Source organism: Chiloscyllium punctatum, chromosome 4 (genome assembly GCF_047496795.1).
Source record: "Chiloscyllium punctatum isolate Juve2018m chromosome 4, sChiPun1.3, whole genome shotgun sequence".
Taxonomy (NCBI): domain Eukaryota; kingdom Metazoa; phylum Chordata; class Chondrichthyes; order Orectolobiformes; family Hemiscylliidae; genus Chiloscyllium; species Chiloscyllium punctatum.
Window position 1 is genome coordinate 69754896 of NC_092742.1, and position 18070 is coordinate 69772965.

At 41.1% G+C, this 18070-nt stretch overlaps 1 protein-coding gene across 3 annotated transcripts in view; it reads left to right on the forward strand.

Moving 5' to 3' along the window:
• Nucleotides 1-18070, forward strand: part of strn3 (striatin, calmodulin binding protein 3) — a 185061-nt gene that overhangs the window by 57302 nt on the left and 109689 nt on the right. For all 3 annotated transcript variants that reach the window (XM_072568995.1, XM_072568993.1, XM_072568994.1), the window contains exons 3-6: nucleotides 8355-8428; nucleotides 9826-9907; nucleotides 11686-11862; nucleotides 17239-17404. In XM_072568995.1, the coding sequence (XP_072425096.1) occupies nucleotides 8355-8428; nucleotides 9826-9907; nucleotides 11686-11862; nucleotides 17239-17404 (499 nt within the window). The remainder of the gene's footprint in view (nucleotides 1-8354; nucleotides 8429-9825; nucleotides 9908-11685; nucleotides 11863-17238; nucleotides 17405-18070) is intronic.

The window sequence follows — 18070 nt, forward strand, 5'->3', positions numbered from 1 at the left end:
AGCAGATGCGGCGGAGACGAAGGAATTGGGAATATGGGATGGCGTTTTTATGGGGGGCAGGGTGGGAGGAGGTATAGTCGAGGTAGCTGTGGGAGTTGCTCGGTTTATAGTAAATGTCCGTGTTGATTCGGTCGCCCGAGATAGAAATGGAAAGGTCTAGGAAGGGGAGGGATGAGTCTGAGACGGTCCAGGTGAATTTGAGGTCGGGGTGGAAGGTGTTGGTAAAGTGGATGAACTGTTCAACCTCGTGAGAGCACGAGCCAGCGCCGATACAGTCATCTATGTAGCGGAGGAAATGGTGGGGGGTGGTGCCAGTGTAGCTGCGGAAGATGGACTGTTCCACGTATCCTGTGAAGAGGCAGGCATAGCTGGGGCCCATGTGGGTGCCCCTGGCTACACCTTTGGTTTGGAGGATTGGAAAGAGAAGTTGTTTAGGGTGAGGACCAGTTCAGTCAGTCGAAGGAGGGTGTCAGTGAAAGGGTACTGGTTGGTATGGCGGGAAAGGAAGAAGCAGAGGGCTTTGAGTCCTTCGTGATGGGGGATGGAGGTGTACAGGGACTGGATGTCCATGGTAAAGATAAGGCGTTGGGGACCGGGGAAGCGAAAATCATAGAGGAGGTGGCGGGTGTGGGTGGTGTCCCGAACGTAGGTGGGGAGTTCTTGGACTAAGGGGAATAGGATCGTGTCGAGGTATGCAGAGATGAGTTCAGGGGCAGGAGCAGGCTGAGACAATGGGTCAGCCGGGGCAGTCAGGTTTGTGGATTTTGGGCAGGAGGTAGAAACGGGCGGTGCGGGTTTGTGGAGGTGATGAGGTTATGGATGGTCTGTGAGATGATGGTTTGGTGGTGGGAGGTGGGGTCATGGTCAAGGGGGCAGTAGGAGGAGGTGTCCGCGAGCTGGTGTTTAGCCTCAGCGCTGTAAAGTTCAGTGCGCCAAACTACTACCGCATCTCCCTTGTCTGCCGGTTTGATAGTGAGGTTGGGGTTTGAACGGAGGGAGTGGAGGGCTACACGTTCCGAGGGTGAGAGGTTGTGAACTGAATTGTGGTCACTATCACCCAAAGTGCTCACCTACCTCCAAATCTAACACGTGGCAGGGTTCATTACTCAATACCAAATTTATTGTGGCTTTGCCCCTTGTTGGCCTGTCTACTTACTGTGTCAGAAACCATCCTGCACATATTGGACAAAAACTGACCCATCTAATGTACTTGAATTATAGTATTTCCAGTCAATATTCGCAAAGTTATAACTACTACCCTGTTACTCTCACCCCTATCCAGAATTATCTTTACTATCCCTTCCTCTACATCTCTCGAACTATTCGGAAGCCTGTAGAAAACTCCTAACCTCTCCTTTCCTATTTCTAACCTCAGCCCATACTACCTCAGTAGACGAGTCCTCAATTGTCCTTTCTGCCACTGTAATACTGTCCTTGACTAACAATGCCATACCTCTCCCTCTTTTACCATCCTCTCTATTCTTACTGAAACATGTAACTCCCAGAACCTGCAACAGCCATTTTTGTCCCTGCTGTATCCATGTTTCTGAAATGGCCATAACATCAGAGTCTCAGGTACCAACCCATGCTGCAAATTCACCCACTTTATTCCGGATGCTCCTGGCGTTGAAGTAGACACACTTCAAACAACCTTCCTGCTTGTCGGTGCACTCTTGTGACCTTGAAACCTTATTTCGGACCTCACTACTTTCAACCTTCTGGACACTGGAACTGCAGTTTAGGTTCCCATCCCCCCTGCTGAATTAGTTTAAACCCTCCTAAAGAGCATTAGCAAATTTTCCTCCCCCAGGATATTGGTGCCCCTCTGGTTCAGGTGTAGACCATCTTGTTTGTAGAGGTCCTACCTACCCCAGAATGATCCCCAATTATCTAGGTATCCAAAACTCTCCCTCCTGCACCATCCCTGTAACCATGTGTTCAACTCCTCTCTCAGCCTATTCCTCACCTCTTTCTAGCATGTGGCACAGGTTAAAAGAAAAAGAGATAATAACTCTGTTCTAGCTCTAAGCTTCCACCCTAGCTCCCTGAATTCTGCCTTAAATCCCCATCCCTTTTCCGATCTATGTCATTACTGCTTATGTGGACCATGACTTGGGGCTGTTACCCCTCCCCCTCAAGGATCCCAAAAACATGATCCGAGACATCGTGAACCCTGGAGACAACACACCCAACCGTGAGGCTCGCTTGTTCTCACAGAACCTCCTAACTGTCCTGCTAACTATGGAGTCCCCAGCGACTAATGCTCTGCTCCTCTCCCCCTTCCCTTCTGGGCAACAGGGACAGACTTTGCCAGAGATGTGTACCCCATGGCTTACCTCTGGTAAGTCGTCCCCCGCAACGGCATCCAAAACAGTATAGTTGTTATTGAGGGGAATGGCCACAAGGGATCCCTGCACTGTCTGCCAGTTCCCTTTCCGTTCCCTGCTCTAACCCATCTGCCTTTTTCTTGTACCTGAGGTGTGGTTCCTGTCTGTAACTCCTCTGTATAACCCACTCCTCCTCCTGAAAGATCTGAAGTTCATCCAGCTCCAGTTCCGAAACGTGGTTTTTGAGGTGTTGGAGTTTGGTGCACTTCCCGCAGATTAAGTTAGCAGGAACACTAGTGGTGACCCTCACCTCACACATTCTGTAGGAGGAACATTCAACTGCCCATTCCCACAATTCTAAATTCCCAAAGAGACTATTGAAAAATTTTTAAAAATCGAGGTACCTTTCCAATCTGGCGCACAATTTTTTTTTCTGGTTAGAGGAGGAGGATGGGTAGGAGACACTACCTATGTAGTATTTCGGGTAATGCAATCACCCAAATATTACTTCATTTAATCAGCAGACCCATGTCTGCTCCTACTCGGCGTGTGCTCTGCCTATCACAAGGTAATTTTTTTAAAGCACTTCCTGCTGCTAAACAAAAATGGAGGGCCCTGACGCTTGAGGTAATTTTTTAAACATAGTGAGGCAGAAAACTGTAGGTCAGAGTAATCTAATTTGTCACAGGGAACATGCTTAAATTTGTTGTTAAGGACATTATAGCAAGGCACTTTGACAATCTCACCACAAACAGGCAGAGTCAACGTGGTTTTTTTGAAAGGGAAACTATGGTTGACTAAAGAGTTATTTGAGGAAGTAATGAGCAATTTGGATAAAGGTAAACCTTTAGAGTTAGTATACTTGGATTTCCAAAATAAGAGTCCTGTTCGAGGTTACTGCACAAAATAAGAACTCATTATGTATGATGTAACATACAAGTATTGGATTACTGGTTCATTTTCAGGTTGACAAATTGTAACAAATGAAGTTTCACGGGAACGAATGTTGGAACCTCAAATATTCACCGTCTCTATTAAGGAGTTTGATGAATTGACTGAATATATGGTTGCTGAGGACATTGTTATGAAGAAATGTGATGAATGGTTATGAGAATCCGAATAAACATGTCCTTTGTTTAAAAGTTCAGGCACTTGCTAACGAAAAGGAACTGGATTCAACATCTATACTGCTGCATCTTCAAGGATCAGGGAGCTTAGATGGTGTTGTACAGTCTGGAGAACTTCCAAAGGGGTGTCACGTGCCCTGGTTTGTGAATGAGGTCATACTTTTGTATATTTAAAATCTGCAAAAGAAAATTTGAGTCTTGTCTGAAGATCAGCGGCCCTTGTTCCTACTATGTTTCTTTTCAACTTCTCTCAGCAAAGTGTGAGAGCTGAGAACCCACTGAATGTCATCTTTTCAGGAACTTTGCCTGAGTGATAAGAGGATTTTCTTGGAAATCACCATACTGTCTGAAGTAAATGGAAATCAGCCAGTTAGAACTGTCCCAGGAAGATGTACAGTGTCAACAGCTTGTGTGTGCAAAATAACTTCAGTTTTTTTCATGAGTTTAATGATTACTTGCTCCAAAGTATTTTAAATTTAACACTTTAAAAGAGTTTTTGTTTTATTCTTTCTCTTTAAATATGTATGTTAGGTTTTTAAAAGCTATGTATATTTGCAGAATACAAACTGTTTCTCAATGATATTGTGCCATTGTTTGAGTAAATTTTGGTAATAACCAAGTTATTTGTTAATGAAGGAAACTTGGCTGACCAAGTCCTAATCCTGAGCCTGACACAGTTTGAGAAATATAGAATTGGTCATATCACCAACTGGCTACATTTAAACTTTGTTGTGTTGTGTCCTTTGGGAGGAGTGAAGGACTTTGGATTTATAGAAGTGTTCAGTCAGTAAGTTGTCAAGAAGACCCAAGAAGTCTGCAAAGGAATTTTTGTTAGTGAGCGTGCAAAAATTTGGAAGGTGGGGTATACTATCCACTTTGGCAAGCAAAATAGAAAAGCTGTTCATTCTATTTAAAGTGGAGAGAGATTGCAGGACTCTGCAGTATTTTTGAGAGGACTTGACAGGTTGGATGTTGAGAATATTATCCCTTATGGGAAAGACTAGAACTAGGGAGATTAGCTTAAAAATAAGAAGCTTCATTCAAGAGAATGAGATTAACCTTATTTTCAAAGGGTTGCTGATCTGTACAACTGTGATCCCCAAAGAGCAGTGGAATTGGTAGCCTTAAGTATTTTTAAGATCAAGCTGGATATATTATTGATCATATAATTACTTTTTTGTCTCTTGAATAAATTAGCAGTTGTGGAGAGTGACTTAATTGATCGGCAATTGTAACATTTACTCTGCCAAATATTTGAGGTTGAAATCATTTGATTCTGTCTAGAAATAAGGTTGGGCCCCAACAGGAATGTTTTAATAGGTCTCTCAAATCAATTCCAGGGTCAGTGAGCCTCAGTTAGAGTGTTCGTTGGGAGTAGGGGGAAGAGGTTCTGTGCATTTGGCATTCCTAGAAGATCCTAGAGCCATTTGGTGATTTCCTTGTGTGATGCTAGGTAGTTGGCCTCAGGAAATTTTCGGTACAGCTCTGTTGTGTGGAACAGAAGTTGTCTGGTCGAGATTCAGCAGCGGGCATAGAAAAAAACCCTAAAGCGGTGGCTGCCTGCAAGTGAAGCTGATCTTCAGGGCAAGGCTGAGCCTGCAGTTAGTAACATGTTGCTTACACTACCTGGCACTGAGATACAGTCTGTAGTGAAGAGATGGAGCAACTAGGAGGTGAACAGTTGTTGAGGTGATCTGAGTCGGAGTGGTTTTTTTAAAGGGAAATCAGAGGCCAGTTTTCCAAAAGAAAAGGGCTGAAATCCCTTAAGAGGGAGATAGTTTTGAAATATTTTGTGACTTGCTGACATTTGGGTGAGTGTTGAGAAGTTTGGGATCTGTCTTGGTTGTAACCACCATTTAATGTGCCGTTTATGGTGTATTTGACTACAATTTACATGTTACTTTATGCTTGCTTCATGTTAATTCTGGATGTTGGAGGTCAAGACAAATATGCAGTTATTTGTTTGCTTTGCTGACCAGTGTCAGAACTGTTATAAAATCATGCAGTTTTTGCTGTTATTCCTCGTAAGTAGCTGAGGTATCAATTTTGTCATCTTTAAGCTATAGGTTATTAGTCTGTCATCAGAGCACAAGTAAATATAGAGGTATGGTCTAGCATCATAACAATTGACAAGGGGCTCAAAAGACTGTATGATTGATTGTTGCAGACAGAAGTTATATTTCATTTCACAACCTAATCAGGATGTTTTCTATGTAAGGGCTGTGTGTTTTCGTATCTCCTTGGAGTGTTTGTGTGTGTTGCAACCTTTCTTGAGTTTCAAAACAAAAGCTACTCTCACTCATTCACTTTGGAAATAGTGCATTGTCACCTCATGCTATCTCACATACATACACGACAGTTAGTTACAGGTAGTGTACTCCTAAAAATTATGTTTAATGCTTTTGGTCCATGTTACCTGCCTCCTATGAGGCAGCCCTGATTTCTTGAATGAAACTGTGCTTTAAAGTTGAAGTGAGCATTCTCAGCAAGCTTAAAGATTCACTGTGGTAAGATGTCTTAGATGTTGGTTCTCAAGTGAACTTGAAGGTAGAACAGGGTGGGAGAATCCTTCTCTGTGTTGGGATCTTCTACTTTGTGTGCTGCTTTTACAGTATGGGTTATTGATGACTGACTTTGCCGAACCTATTGTGGATTGATGGAACTTCGACACAGGGCTAACATAAAAGCAGTTGAAAAAATTCTATCGTGCTTAATCCACAGTATGGAACTTATTTGACTGTATGTGAAAGCATTTTTTTACATGAGTATAATGCCTTTCCTCATTCTAGAATGCCTCGAATCCAGCTTCTGTTGTAATATAGGAATATTTAAAAAATCAAGTTATGCAGCACAAGAGCCCGCAAACGGCAAAACAAATGACCAGATACATTGATGGTTTTGCTTGTGGAATCAACTTTGGTCAAGACACAAGGCAAACTTCCTATTCTTGACCATCCATTCATGAGGACAGATGGAGCCCTCCATATTACATCTTATTCAAAAGATGGCACTTTCTCATAGTCCTGTGCTGAGATAGTTTTTTTAAAAAATATGACTTTTCAGGCTTGCAACCATTTCTATTGTTGACATTCTTCCATTTGTTGAAAAACTTGGACTTGCAAATTGATCTTCTCAGTCTACCTTAATGTTTCACAGACTTGGGTAAATGATGATGTCTCTGTCTGTTGAGTGCAGCATTTTATGCAGTTTTGAGATTTCTCCATCTGACGCATTGCAATAATTTAAAAAAAAATTATAAATGCTATTAAAATGAAAATACGTAGTTCCCCCTGGTAGCCATGAGAGATATGTTCCGGGGCCTAGTGCGGAAGCCCGAAGCCACGGATAGGAGCGAACCCATTCATTTCAATGGGAAATATATCTTCCTGGCAGCCTCCTGGTCTCTGGTTCCCTAATTGAAACCGCGGAAAACGATTACGGCAGTCGACCTGTAGTGAAAATAAACATTATCTTACTGAATGCTGGTTATTGGACTAATTTGCTTTGATTCTCAAATGTTCTCCTCTTCTAAATATTGAATCCATTTAGAATGCAGTTGATGGCCAACAATTTTCAAATTGTCAGGTTATGCACTTTGGTGCCAAGAATAGAGGCGCAGACTATTTTCTAAATGGGAAAAATATGAAGAACAAAGGTACTTGGGGGTCCTGGTTTCAGATTCTCAAGGTTAACTGGAGGTTTATTTGGGAAGGCAAATGCAATGTTTACGTTCATTTAGAGAGGGCTAGAGTACAAGAGCAGGGGTGTGCTGCTGAGGCAGTTTAAGGCTCTAGTCAAACTGCATTTGGAACATTGTGAACAGTTTTGTGCCCCATATCTAAGGAAGAATATGCTATGTTGGAGGAGGGACAGAGGAGGTTTACAAAAGCAATCTTGGCAATTAGGGCTTGTCATCGAGGAGCGTTTGAGTCTGTGCTCAGTTCAGTTTAGAAGGATCTTATTTGAAAGTTATAGCATTCTATGTGATCTAGATAGTGAACATGGAGAAAATGCTCCCACGAGTAGGCGAGACCAGGACCCAAGGTCACAGCCTCATTGACGAGATTACCTTTTAGAACTGAGATGAGGAATTTCTTCAGTCTCTGTATGGTGAATCTATGGAACTCATTGTCATTGAAGGCTATGGAGGCCAAGTCACTGAATGTATTTAAGACAAAGCTAGATAAGTTCTTGATTACTAACGGGATCAAGAGTTATGGGGAGAAAGCAAGAGAATGGGGTTGAGAAACATGGTCAAATAGTGGAGCAGTCTCAATGAACTGAATGGTTTAATTCTGCTCCGTATATTACGATCTAACAATTAAGCTTGATAGTCCACTGAAAATCACACAACACCAGGTTATAGTCCAACAGCACTGCTCTTCATCAGGTGATTGGCCTGATGCGCTCCAAAGGCTAGTGCTTCCAAATAAACCTTTTGGACTATAACCTGATGTGTGATTTTTAACTTCATATACCCCAGTCCAATACCGGCATCTCCAAATCACCACTGGAGTTGACAGTGTAATCTCAGCTGAAGTCCATATGTCACACTTCAAGCACCCAGGAGTGGGAGCCTAAACCTCCCACCAACTTTTGCCAATTTAAACATTCCATCTGCTGCACTGATGTCTTCAAGGAAGGAAATCTGTCATTCATATCTAATCTAGTAAATGTGAGATATCAGACTGAAAGCCATGGAGTAAAATTTGAAGTATCCCCTGAAGTTGCCATTTAGTTGTATTCAAGCAACTACCACTGTCTTCTGGAGGTTTATTATGGATGGGCAATATCACATGAGTGTGAAGTAAAGATCAATCATTACATTAATATTACCTTAATCAATGAGATTGAGTTTTTAATAGCTACATGTTCGTTAATGTTTCTTATTTATTTTTAGGGCAAAATATCATAAATTAAAATATGGCACAGAGTTGAATCAAGGTGACTTAAAGATGCCAACATTTGAATCAGGTAATAAATGGAGACTCAATATTTTAATGAAGTGTATATATTAATTTTTCCAAGATATCTTATTTCTGACTGTCTTTGACAACATAATTTGAAGCTAGTTTGAATATTTTCATGTTGTATGCCATTTCCTATTTGCGAAGTGCCATATAAAGTTATTTTGGATCTCTTTATCCTGAGAAGGGTAACATAAGTTGGTTTCAAGTTCAAACCATTCGAGAGGCAATAGGAGCGACATAGAGCCAGATTTTGTTCTATGAACATTATAAGCATTATTAATGCATAAATAAGCCCATATTTTGTGGCAAGGAAGAGAAACCTCATTAATTTCGAATTGTCTGATTTCTGGTCGACTTGCACGACTGTTGTTAGGTTCACAAAAATGGTATCTTGCATTTTGATCTCTCCCTGTGTTTTCAAGTTTGCATCTGTACATAACTTGTCTATTAAATGCTCAAAAACTGTTGATAGGTAAACAGTATAATTTTAATCACATGACTTTTCATGACTATCTATCATCCAGTCTTGCCCCCCCAAAAAAGTTGAATCTCAGTATTTCATGTTCTGAATTGTTTTAGGAGATTTAAATATGTTAAATTGAACACCTTTTTAAAAAAAAACTTTTCTCCATGTTAATTCTGTCATTCTGCACCCCCCACCAGATTTGACATTGAGAAAAGAGTAGTTAAATGCTGAAATAATTCCACCGAGGCTGGTATCCCTTCACTTAATCACCCTTTATTTACATATGGAAAGACCTTGACGTTGATGCATTCACCTCTGAGTGTCAGGATGTCTGAAACTCTTGTATTTATCTGTCAGTCAGGGCTCCCTGATTGGGTCAGATTTAACAGTCCCAGTCAGGGAATTCATTCAGTGAGGTCCACCTGGCTGAGCTTGTTACAATCACTACTTCCCTTCCTGGCTGGACATAGGCTATTTCTTGTAGCTTCTCCTGGAATGTCACCTGATACTGAGAGGATCTTTGGGCACTTGATGCTTTCTACACGTTAGGAACAGAATACTTCCTCTATCAGGATTAGTTGGTATTTGTTCACTTTTCTGACTTTTACAATAATGAGCATCAGTTAGGTGGTTGCACTGTTTGGAATGTTGGAAGGAAATTTTTAGTTTGTGATTGCATTTACATTCTTGTGAATGACAGGGTTTGCGGTGTGGTTTGGTGGTGAAGTGATGCTCCTGGTTGAAACACTCACCAACTTAAAGGGCCAGCAGATATAGGGCCAAATCTTCATGAATTCTAAGGCTAACAGTGTAAGCTTAAGAAAAGCTGTGCAGAACCACAGATTTTACAGTTGTGTTTTTTTTTGGTTGCCTGCCATCTTCCTTGTTGGGATCTTGATATTCTAATCTTTTATTACTATATGTTTGTTTTCCAGAAGAAACCAAAGACACAGAGGTGCCACCTGTACCTCAGAACAGCCAGTTGACTTGGAAGCAAGGCAGGCAGTTGCTCAGGCAGTGAGTACTATGAATATTATTTGCTTCTGTTACAGCATCTGACTTAAATAAATTTGCAAAATGTATAAAATATACAAGGGAACCTTGATTATCTGAACGTGATGGGCGGGCACTATTTCGTTCGGATAATCGATTTAATTGATTAAATGCTTTTCCTCTGGTGCTTGGAGTTTTTAAAGTCTGCTCCCGTTCAGGAGTCTGCAGCAGTTTACAGCAGTCAACCCTGCCCACGCCCCCCAACACTGCCCCAAACCCCGTCCAACACCACACCCTCTCCAGGGCAGTTGGACTGCACATCACCAACAAGATTGTCCACCTGCACCCCCCCCCCCCCGTCCAAAACTGCCCTGCCACCAACCCCGCCGCCCAACCCCATTTAACACTGCTCCCAAACACCGTCCAACACCTCACCAATGCTCCTCAACACTGCTCTCCACTCCCAAACCCTGCCCAACACTGCCCACGCCCCCTCAAACCCGTCCAATACTGCCCCCAACCCCATTCAATACCACCCCTGTCCACCTGGCCCCCCCCAACCTTATCCAACTCTGCCCACCACCCGCCCCCCCCCCCCAACCCCATCCAATACCACCCCCCCCGCCCTGCCACCAAACCCATCCAATTCCACCCCCCCGCCCCCAAACCCTGTCCACTCCCGCCCCCTCTCCGGGCAGCTGGACTGCACATCAACAACACATCCACCTGCCCCTCCCCCACCAACCCTGTCCAAAACCGCCCCTGCCCCCAACTCGACCCCACCCTGTCCAACACGTTACCTGCTCCCAAATCCTATCCAACACCACACCACTGCTCCCCAACCCCACCCAACACTGGCCCCCGCTCCCAAACCCCATCCAACACCACCCCCCCGCCCTCCTCCCAAACCCCATCCAATTCCGCTCCCCCGCCCCCAAACCCCATCCACTCACGCCCCCTCTCCAGGGCAGCTGGACTACACATCGGCAACAAGACTGCAGCTGCCTTTATGGGGTAAGTCTCCAAATAGCGTGCACACGCAGCCCCACACACTTTTTACTGCAACTTTTTGAGAGCTTCCACGTTTGCCCTGTACAGGACAATGTTGGAGAGATTATCTGGGGAAGCAAGGTTTAGGGTACACTTTTGTATAGAACTCCAGGTAAAATGTGGGGAGAGAGAGGGCAGGAGGTCAGTCATTTAGTGACAGTGCCTATTTAATCACTGTAAACAAAAGACGTGATCACTGTTGGAAACGTTTCGGCCGAGACCTCGAGATCTCCTTCAGATAATCTGAATTTCGAATAGTTGGTATTTGGATAATTGAGGTTCCCCTGTGTTAAGTATTGCACTTCAATTTTCAAAGAAATTGCTTTATTTACCAACGGATTAACGAAGTGCTTTTTGGTTTATATATTATACTTTTATTATCAGTTACTGTTTTACCACAGTTTATTATTAATAACAATATTGATTTCCTGTGGGAAATATGAAATCTTCTCTTAAACCAGAATTATTGCAATTTCATAACAAGTTGTCACTTGGACTGGTTTTGCTAAATCTTGATAACATCAGCATCAAGACTTGTTAGACTCTGAATTCCAAATATCAGATAACACTCCATCCCTTGTCCAAGAATACTGCAAACATACCTTAGTTTTTTTGTAATATTCTTTGAAAAATGGCTAAATATTGCAGAAAATGGAAAATGCATTGACATGAAATCTAAAAATAGAATGTGGTTAACCAAGTGCATTAGTTAGAGTCAGAAACTCCGATATTTCTGTTTTCAAATTTCACAGGTATTTACAAGAAGTTGGTTACACAGACACCATTCTAGATGTACGATCACAGAGAGTACGATCATTACTGGGCCTTTCTGGGCCTGAGCAGAATGGATCGGTGGAAACAAAAAATTTGGAACAGATTCTTAATGGGGGAGACTCACCAACTAAACAAAAGGGGCAAGAAGTTAAAAGGTGAGGCACTAAATTATGATTTGCTTATCCCTCGAATTTGTGTGCCACTTGAATGAATAACCCTGATGTTTCCCTCGGTGGATTTTGGGATGGAAGCAAAATGCTTCCCTTGGCAGAGGGAGAATATATTTGTATCAAATTTGGAGTGTTTGAATTTAATCTCACGTTTTGCAATTTAGCCTATGTACGGTTGGCGATTTTTGAGTCAGTGTACTGTATGTATTTCCCCTTGACTGCACATTAATATGTGTAACTAAATCTCTGGAAAGTGAGAATTATTAAGAATTTACTTATTAAGAATTAAAGTGAAAATAGTGCTATATTTGTGGAATTAATTTACCAAATAATCAGTTTATCATTAAAGCAAATTTCCAAATATACCCCGCTTTCTAGTGGTACCAGGTTTTAGAATGTCAACATCATGACATTGTGTGAAGACTATTGGAGGAGGTACAGCTTAGGGTTGGGCAGTAGTCATACCCATATTTTGTAAGTTAATTATAAATGAAAAATATTTCAGTGCTGTTAATTTCTAATCTGAGGAATGTCGAGTAATTGTTCCACTATCTTCCCCTGCTCTATAATGGGGAAAAGTGGGTTATACATAAACTATTTCTAGCACCTGGTAGCCTGCCATGTATCTCTGTAGTAAAGACCGAAGATCAACTGGACGAGACAAAACCAGTTTGCATTTATATGGCAACTTTAATGTCGAAGAACACCACACAACAGGTCATAATAACATTAATGCATAAAAAATGGAAGTTATGGGGAAAAGTGAGATATTGGATGGGTTGACAGATCTTTGCTGACAGACATGAGTTTTATGATGCTCTTAAAATGAGGTGAGACTGAAGGGTTTCGGGATGGAATTCAGAGTGCAAAGACTCAGTGTCTGAAGGGTTGGCTACCAATGGTTGGCTGAGGGTGAATTGTTGGGGTTGGTGTAGGTAAGGAAGATAGAGAGAGATATAAAAGAGAAATGGCTAATGAATTTAATCTGGTTTTGATCTGATAGCCAGGTAGAAGTCCTTTGCACTTTTAGGCGACAAAAATGGGAGAGAAGTATTTAAAGAGTTTATAGGCATGTTGGAAAAATGGTTGATGTACACTTGTTTGCTCCTAGCGATAATTATTAGATTCCCTACAGTGTGGAAACAGGCCCTTCGGCCCAACCAGTCCACACCGACCCTCTGAAGAGTAACCCACCCAGACCCATTTCCCTCTGACTAATGCACCTAACGCTATGGGCAATTTAGCATGGTCAATTCACCTGACTTGCACATCTTTGGACTGTGGGAGGAAACCGGAGCATCTGGAGGAAACCCATGCAGATGCAGGGTGAATGTGCAAACTTGCCAGAGACAGTCTAACAAGGCTGGAATCGAACCTGCGACCCTGGTGCTGTGAGGCAGCAGTACTAACCACTGGAGTATTGTGCAGTTCTGGCAGAAAGGAGTAACACCTCATGCCACTTCACAAGCTCCAAACAGTTAAGATGATATCTGAGCTAAAAACACTTATCAAAGCGAGGAGGGTGAATTTACAAAGTGCAAATTATTAATATACAAAATAGGAGCAGAAGTGGGCTGCTCAGCACTTGATTCTGCTCCATCAATCAGTTAATTATCTGATTGTGTTTTGAATTCAAATTTGCTTTTATCCCGATAATCTTGGATTCCTTTGCTCAACAAGAATCTGTCAACATCTGCCTTGAAAATATTAAATGACTCATCTTCATCACCTTCTGAGGCAGAGTTCCACAAACTTCTGAAAGAAAAACAATTCTTATCTCTGTCCGAAGGATGGCCCCTAATTCTAAGTGTCCCTAGTTCTATACTTCAGACAAGAGGAAACGTTCTTTCATTCTCCACCTTGTCAAGACCATTCAGAATCCTGTGTGCCTCAATCAAGTCAGCATCACTCTTGTAAACTCCAGTGGAAATGAAGGAGAAAGTGAAGACTGCAGATGCTGGAGATCAGAGCTGAAAAATGTGTTGCTGGAAAACCGCAGCAGGTCAGGCAGCATCCAAGGAGCAGGAGAATCGACGTTTCAACTTTGCTGAAGAAGGGCTTATGCCCGAAACGTCGATTCTCCTGCTGCGCTTTTCCAGCAACACATTTTTCAGCTTTAGTGGAAATGAGCCCAGCTTTTCCAACCTTTCCTCGTCAGACAACCCACTCCTTCCAGGTATCTCTTTAGTCAATCTTGTGTCCTTCCTTAAATAAGGAGACCAAAACTGTGCAAAGTATTTGAGATGTCACCTTGTCAATGCCCTGTTTAACTAAGCTTAACCTCCTTCCTTTTATAATAAAAGAAAGAACTGTGGTCACTGAAAATCTGAAACAAAAACAGAAATTGTTAGAGGAACTGAGCGGATCTGAACATCTTTGGAGAGAAAGAGTTAATGTTTTAAGTCCAGTTGCCTTTTTATGTTCATTTTCTCTTCTAATAGAGGCTATCAATTCATTCTTAAATGATTGCTGAACCTGCATACGGGTCATTCTGCTTTAACATGACAATTGTGCTCCCCTGCAACCTCACGCTGTAGAAAATTGCACTATGGAGTACAGGTTTAGAAAATTGCACTTTACCTGATCAGTAGAAAGCTTATGTTATCCAAACAAAGTCGACAATTTGCCAATTATGTTATAGCCAATTTGTGCTGATGAAACACACGGTTATAGCAGAACGATGTGTACTAACTTTCTGAGTCGTGGTCTTATCCTCTTCACTTTGGAATTCCATAGTCGTTCTCCATTTAAGTGATATACTCTTGTTCATTTTGGAAGGGAGAATAACACTTGCGCATTTTTTTGCATTATACTCCAAATGTTTGTCCATTCGCTGGACTTATCTCTATTTAATCTTTATAAGTGATTTGAGGAATTTCTTTTTCAGGGGCTTACACTGAATGGAATTAGTTTGGAAAGGCATAGGGAGAGGGATGATGAGGGATGAAAATAATTCGTTGGAAACGAGTTTGTCTGTTTGATAAACTGTGGGAATAAAGAGTATGAATGTATTGGCTTTGGAGGGAGTGCACAGTAAATAAAAAAAAAACTGACCCCTAAGTATTAAATTCCAAAGAGAGATTAAACTAAATAGGGCTGTATTTGTTGGAATTTACAAAATTAATGGATGATCTGATTTGTGTTTTCAGTAGGTGTAGCTAGAAACTCTTTCCAGTAGTTAGGGAGGATTGAACGTGGGGGCATAGTCGTAATGTTGGTCAGATCATTCAGGAGTCAAATTAGGAAGTGCTTCTACCAAAGAATAGTAAATATTTTCTAATTCTCTTCTCAAATAAGGCAATAAGGAAAAGCATAGAATATACAAGAAACATAAATCTTTAAAACTATTGACCAGTGTTTTTGAGGGACTTTGTGCAACCTCTTAAAAGTATAGACTGATTATGGGAGATGACAAGCAACAGTAAAACTTTCTGTTGTAGCGATATTTTATTTATCATTAAATATTTTAGACGGCAGTATAAATAATTAAGTTTCAGCATTGCCTGAGGATCTGCACAATAGAAAGTTTTCGTAGCAAGTTCAAGTCAAAAAGATATTATGCAAAAAAAAACTGTAGATGCTTGAAATCAGAAACTAAAACAAATAACAGTTAAATTAGTGATTAATTATTTTAGATAATTCTAAATAATTATTTTAAAATCTGAAATTTGTAGATTTTTGGAAACTAAAATGTTAAAGGATATGTGCAAAAAATGATAAGTAGGCTCCAGATCAATGATGGTCTAATTAAATGGTGGAACAGATTTGAGGAGCTTAATGGTAAACTGCTATTCTGTATTCAAACAATGTGGCAAGATTGAAAGAATGATTTGATTGTGAGTATTGGCAGGTGAATTTCAATGGGACAGAAGATAATTGAATTCAAAGAAATACTGCATTCACCAACAATGAGGAATCACTACAGTCATAGAAATGTACAGCATGGAAACAGACCCTTCGGTCCAACCAGTCTATGCCGACCAGATATCCCAACCCAATCTAGTCCCACCTGCCAGCACCTGTCCCATATCCCTCCAAACCCTTCCTATTTATGTACCCATCCAGATGCCTTTTAAATGTTGCAATTGTATCAGCCTCCACCACTTCCTCTGGCAGCTTATTCCATACACGTACCACCCTCTGCGTGAAAAAGTTGCCCCTTAGGTCTCTTATATCTTTCCCCTCTCACCCTGAACCTATGCGCTCTAGTTCTGGACTCCCCCACTCGAGGAAAAAGCCTTTGTCTATTTGTCCTTTCCATGCCCCTCATAATTTTGTAAAGCTCTAAAAGATCACCCCTTGGCCTCCGATGCTTCAGGGAAAACAGCCCCAGCCTGTTCAGCCTCTCCCTATAGCTCAAATCCTCCAACCCTGGCAACATCCTTGTAAATCTTTTCTGAACCCTTTCAAGTTGCACAACATATTTCAGATAGGAAGGAGACTAGAATTGCACACAATATTCCAACAGTGAGGCTGAGTAGAAAGGAAGGGAGAATGTTTTGTGTGTAGATTTTGGGATAGAGATTTGAGGGTTTTAAAGTAGTGAGGACTTGAGGGTAGTGCTGCAAGTTTAAAGTTCCTGTCCTGGATTCCTCCATGGCCTCACCCCTCCCTATCTTTGTAGACTCCTCCAGTCCTGCAAGCTTTTGATATCTCTGCTTTCCTCTAATTCTGGTATTTTGTGCATTACTAGTTTTAATCAATTCTCTTGGGCTTACTTAAGCTTGGAGCTCTGGAATTCTCTCTTTGAATATCCTTCATGGATCTCTACCTTGTTTTCTTCAAAAATAACCACCTCAACCAAACTTAGGTCACCTCTTCTAACATTTCCTCTCTGTGACTGTTTGATAATTCCCTTTTGAAGCCCTTTGGGACATTTTATGGTGCTTCGGGCTCTTTACAAAGACGCACAGTTCCTTGTAGATCAACAGCTAATATCATTGGAATGTAGGTTTCAACTTAACTGCAAAATGGATTCAAGGTACTTGGCGTGTTCTCAATCAAAAGGCTTTGTCAGATTCAGATTGTTGTTTTGACTTGTGTTCAAATTTAATTTTTCTTAAGGAAATTTCTGCTATTAAATCCAGAGATCTACAAGTAATATATAATTGTGGAGATGCCTGGCTCCTGCCTTTTGAATGTGAGAGATTTGGAAGAGGAGATTAAAAAGTTGATAAGAGGGTTAAACTACTTCAGAAAAAAACTAGATATCTATCAGCATTTTAGTCAGCAATTTTCACATCAGTCAGTTCCAGGACTGTAATGCAAACTTTCAGGTTGGTGCAAAGAGATTTAAAAATATATAGATGCTGTAACTGGATATTACTAATAAGTTTTTCTCCTACTCTCTTCTGAACATAGGAATGCAGGCGATAAGCCAAGGGGAGGCCTAGCTGAAGCTGTTCTTGAAACATTTAACTTCCTAGAAAATACAGATGATGATAGTGATGATGATGAAGAGGAAGGTGAAATGGTGGAGGACATCACAGACAGCAAAGAAAAGCTTAGAATAAACAAGAAACACAAAGTAAATCTTTAAATCTATTTACCAATGTTTTTGAGAGACTTTGTGCGACCTCTTAAAAATATAGGCACTTTATGGGAGACAGCAAGCAATAGTAAAACTTTCTGTTGTAGCGTTATTTTATTTATCATTAAAGATTTTAGACATAAGTATAAATAATTAAATTTCAACATTTCCGGAGGATCTGCACAATAGAAAGCATTAATAGCAAATTCAAGTCAAAAAGATATTATGCAAAAAAAGAACTGTGGATGCTTGAAATCAGAAACAAAAACAGAAATTGCTGCAAAATCTCAGCTGGTCTGGCAGCATCAGCGAAAGCAGAGTTAATGTTTCAGGTCCAGTGACCCTTCTGAAGTGTTCTGAAGAATCACTGGACCCAAAATGTTAACTCTGCTCTCTCTCCATAGAGGCTGACAGACCTGTTGAATTTTTACAAGAAGGAATTCTGATGTTGTGATTAGTAATCATTTCTCACAGCAGTAGTCTAGTCAGAGACCAATCAAAATAGACAAAAAATGAGCAGTAATCTGATCAATAATATCCCTGTTGTTACTCCAACTTTTTGAGCACTGTCCAAATCATCATTCTACCTGAGTTTTAGTTCTCAAATCTATTTATCTACAGCATGCTTAATTGAATTTATGCAAGGTTTGTTTTCTTGATTGA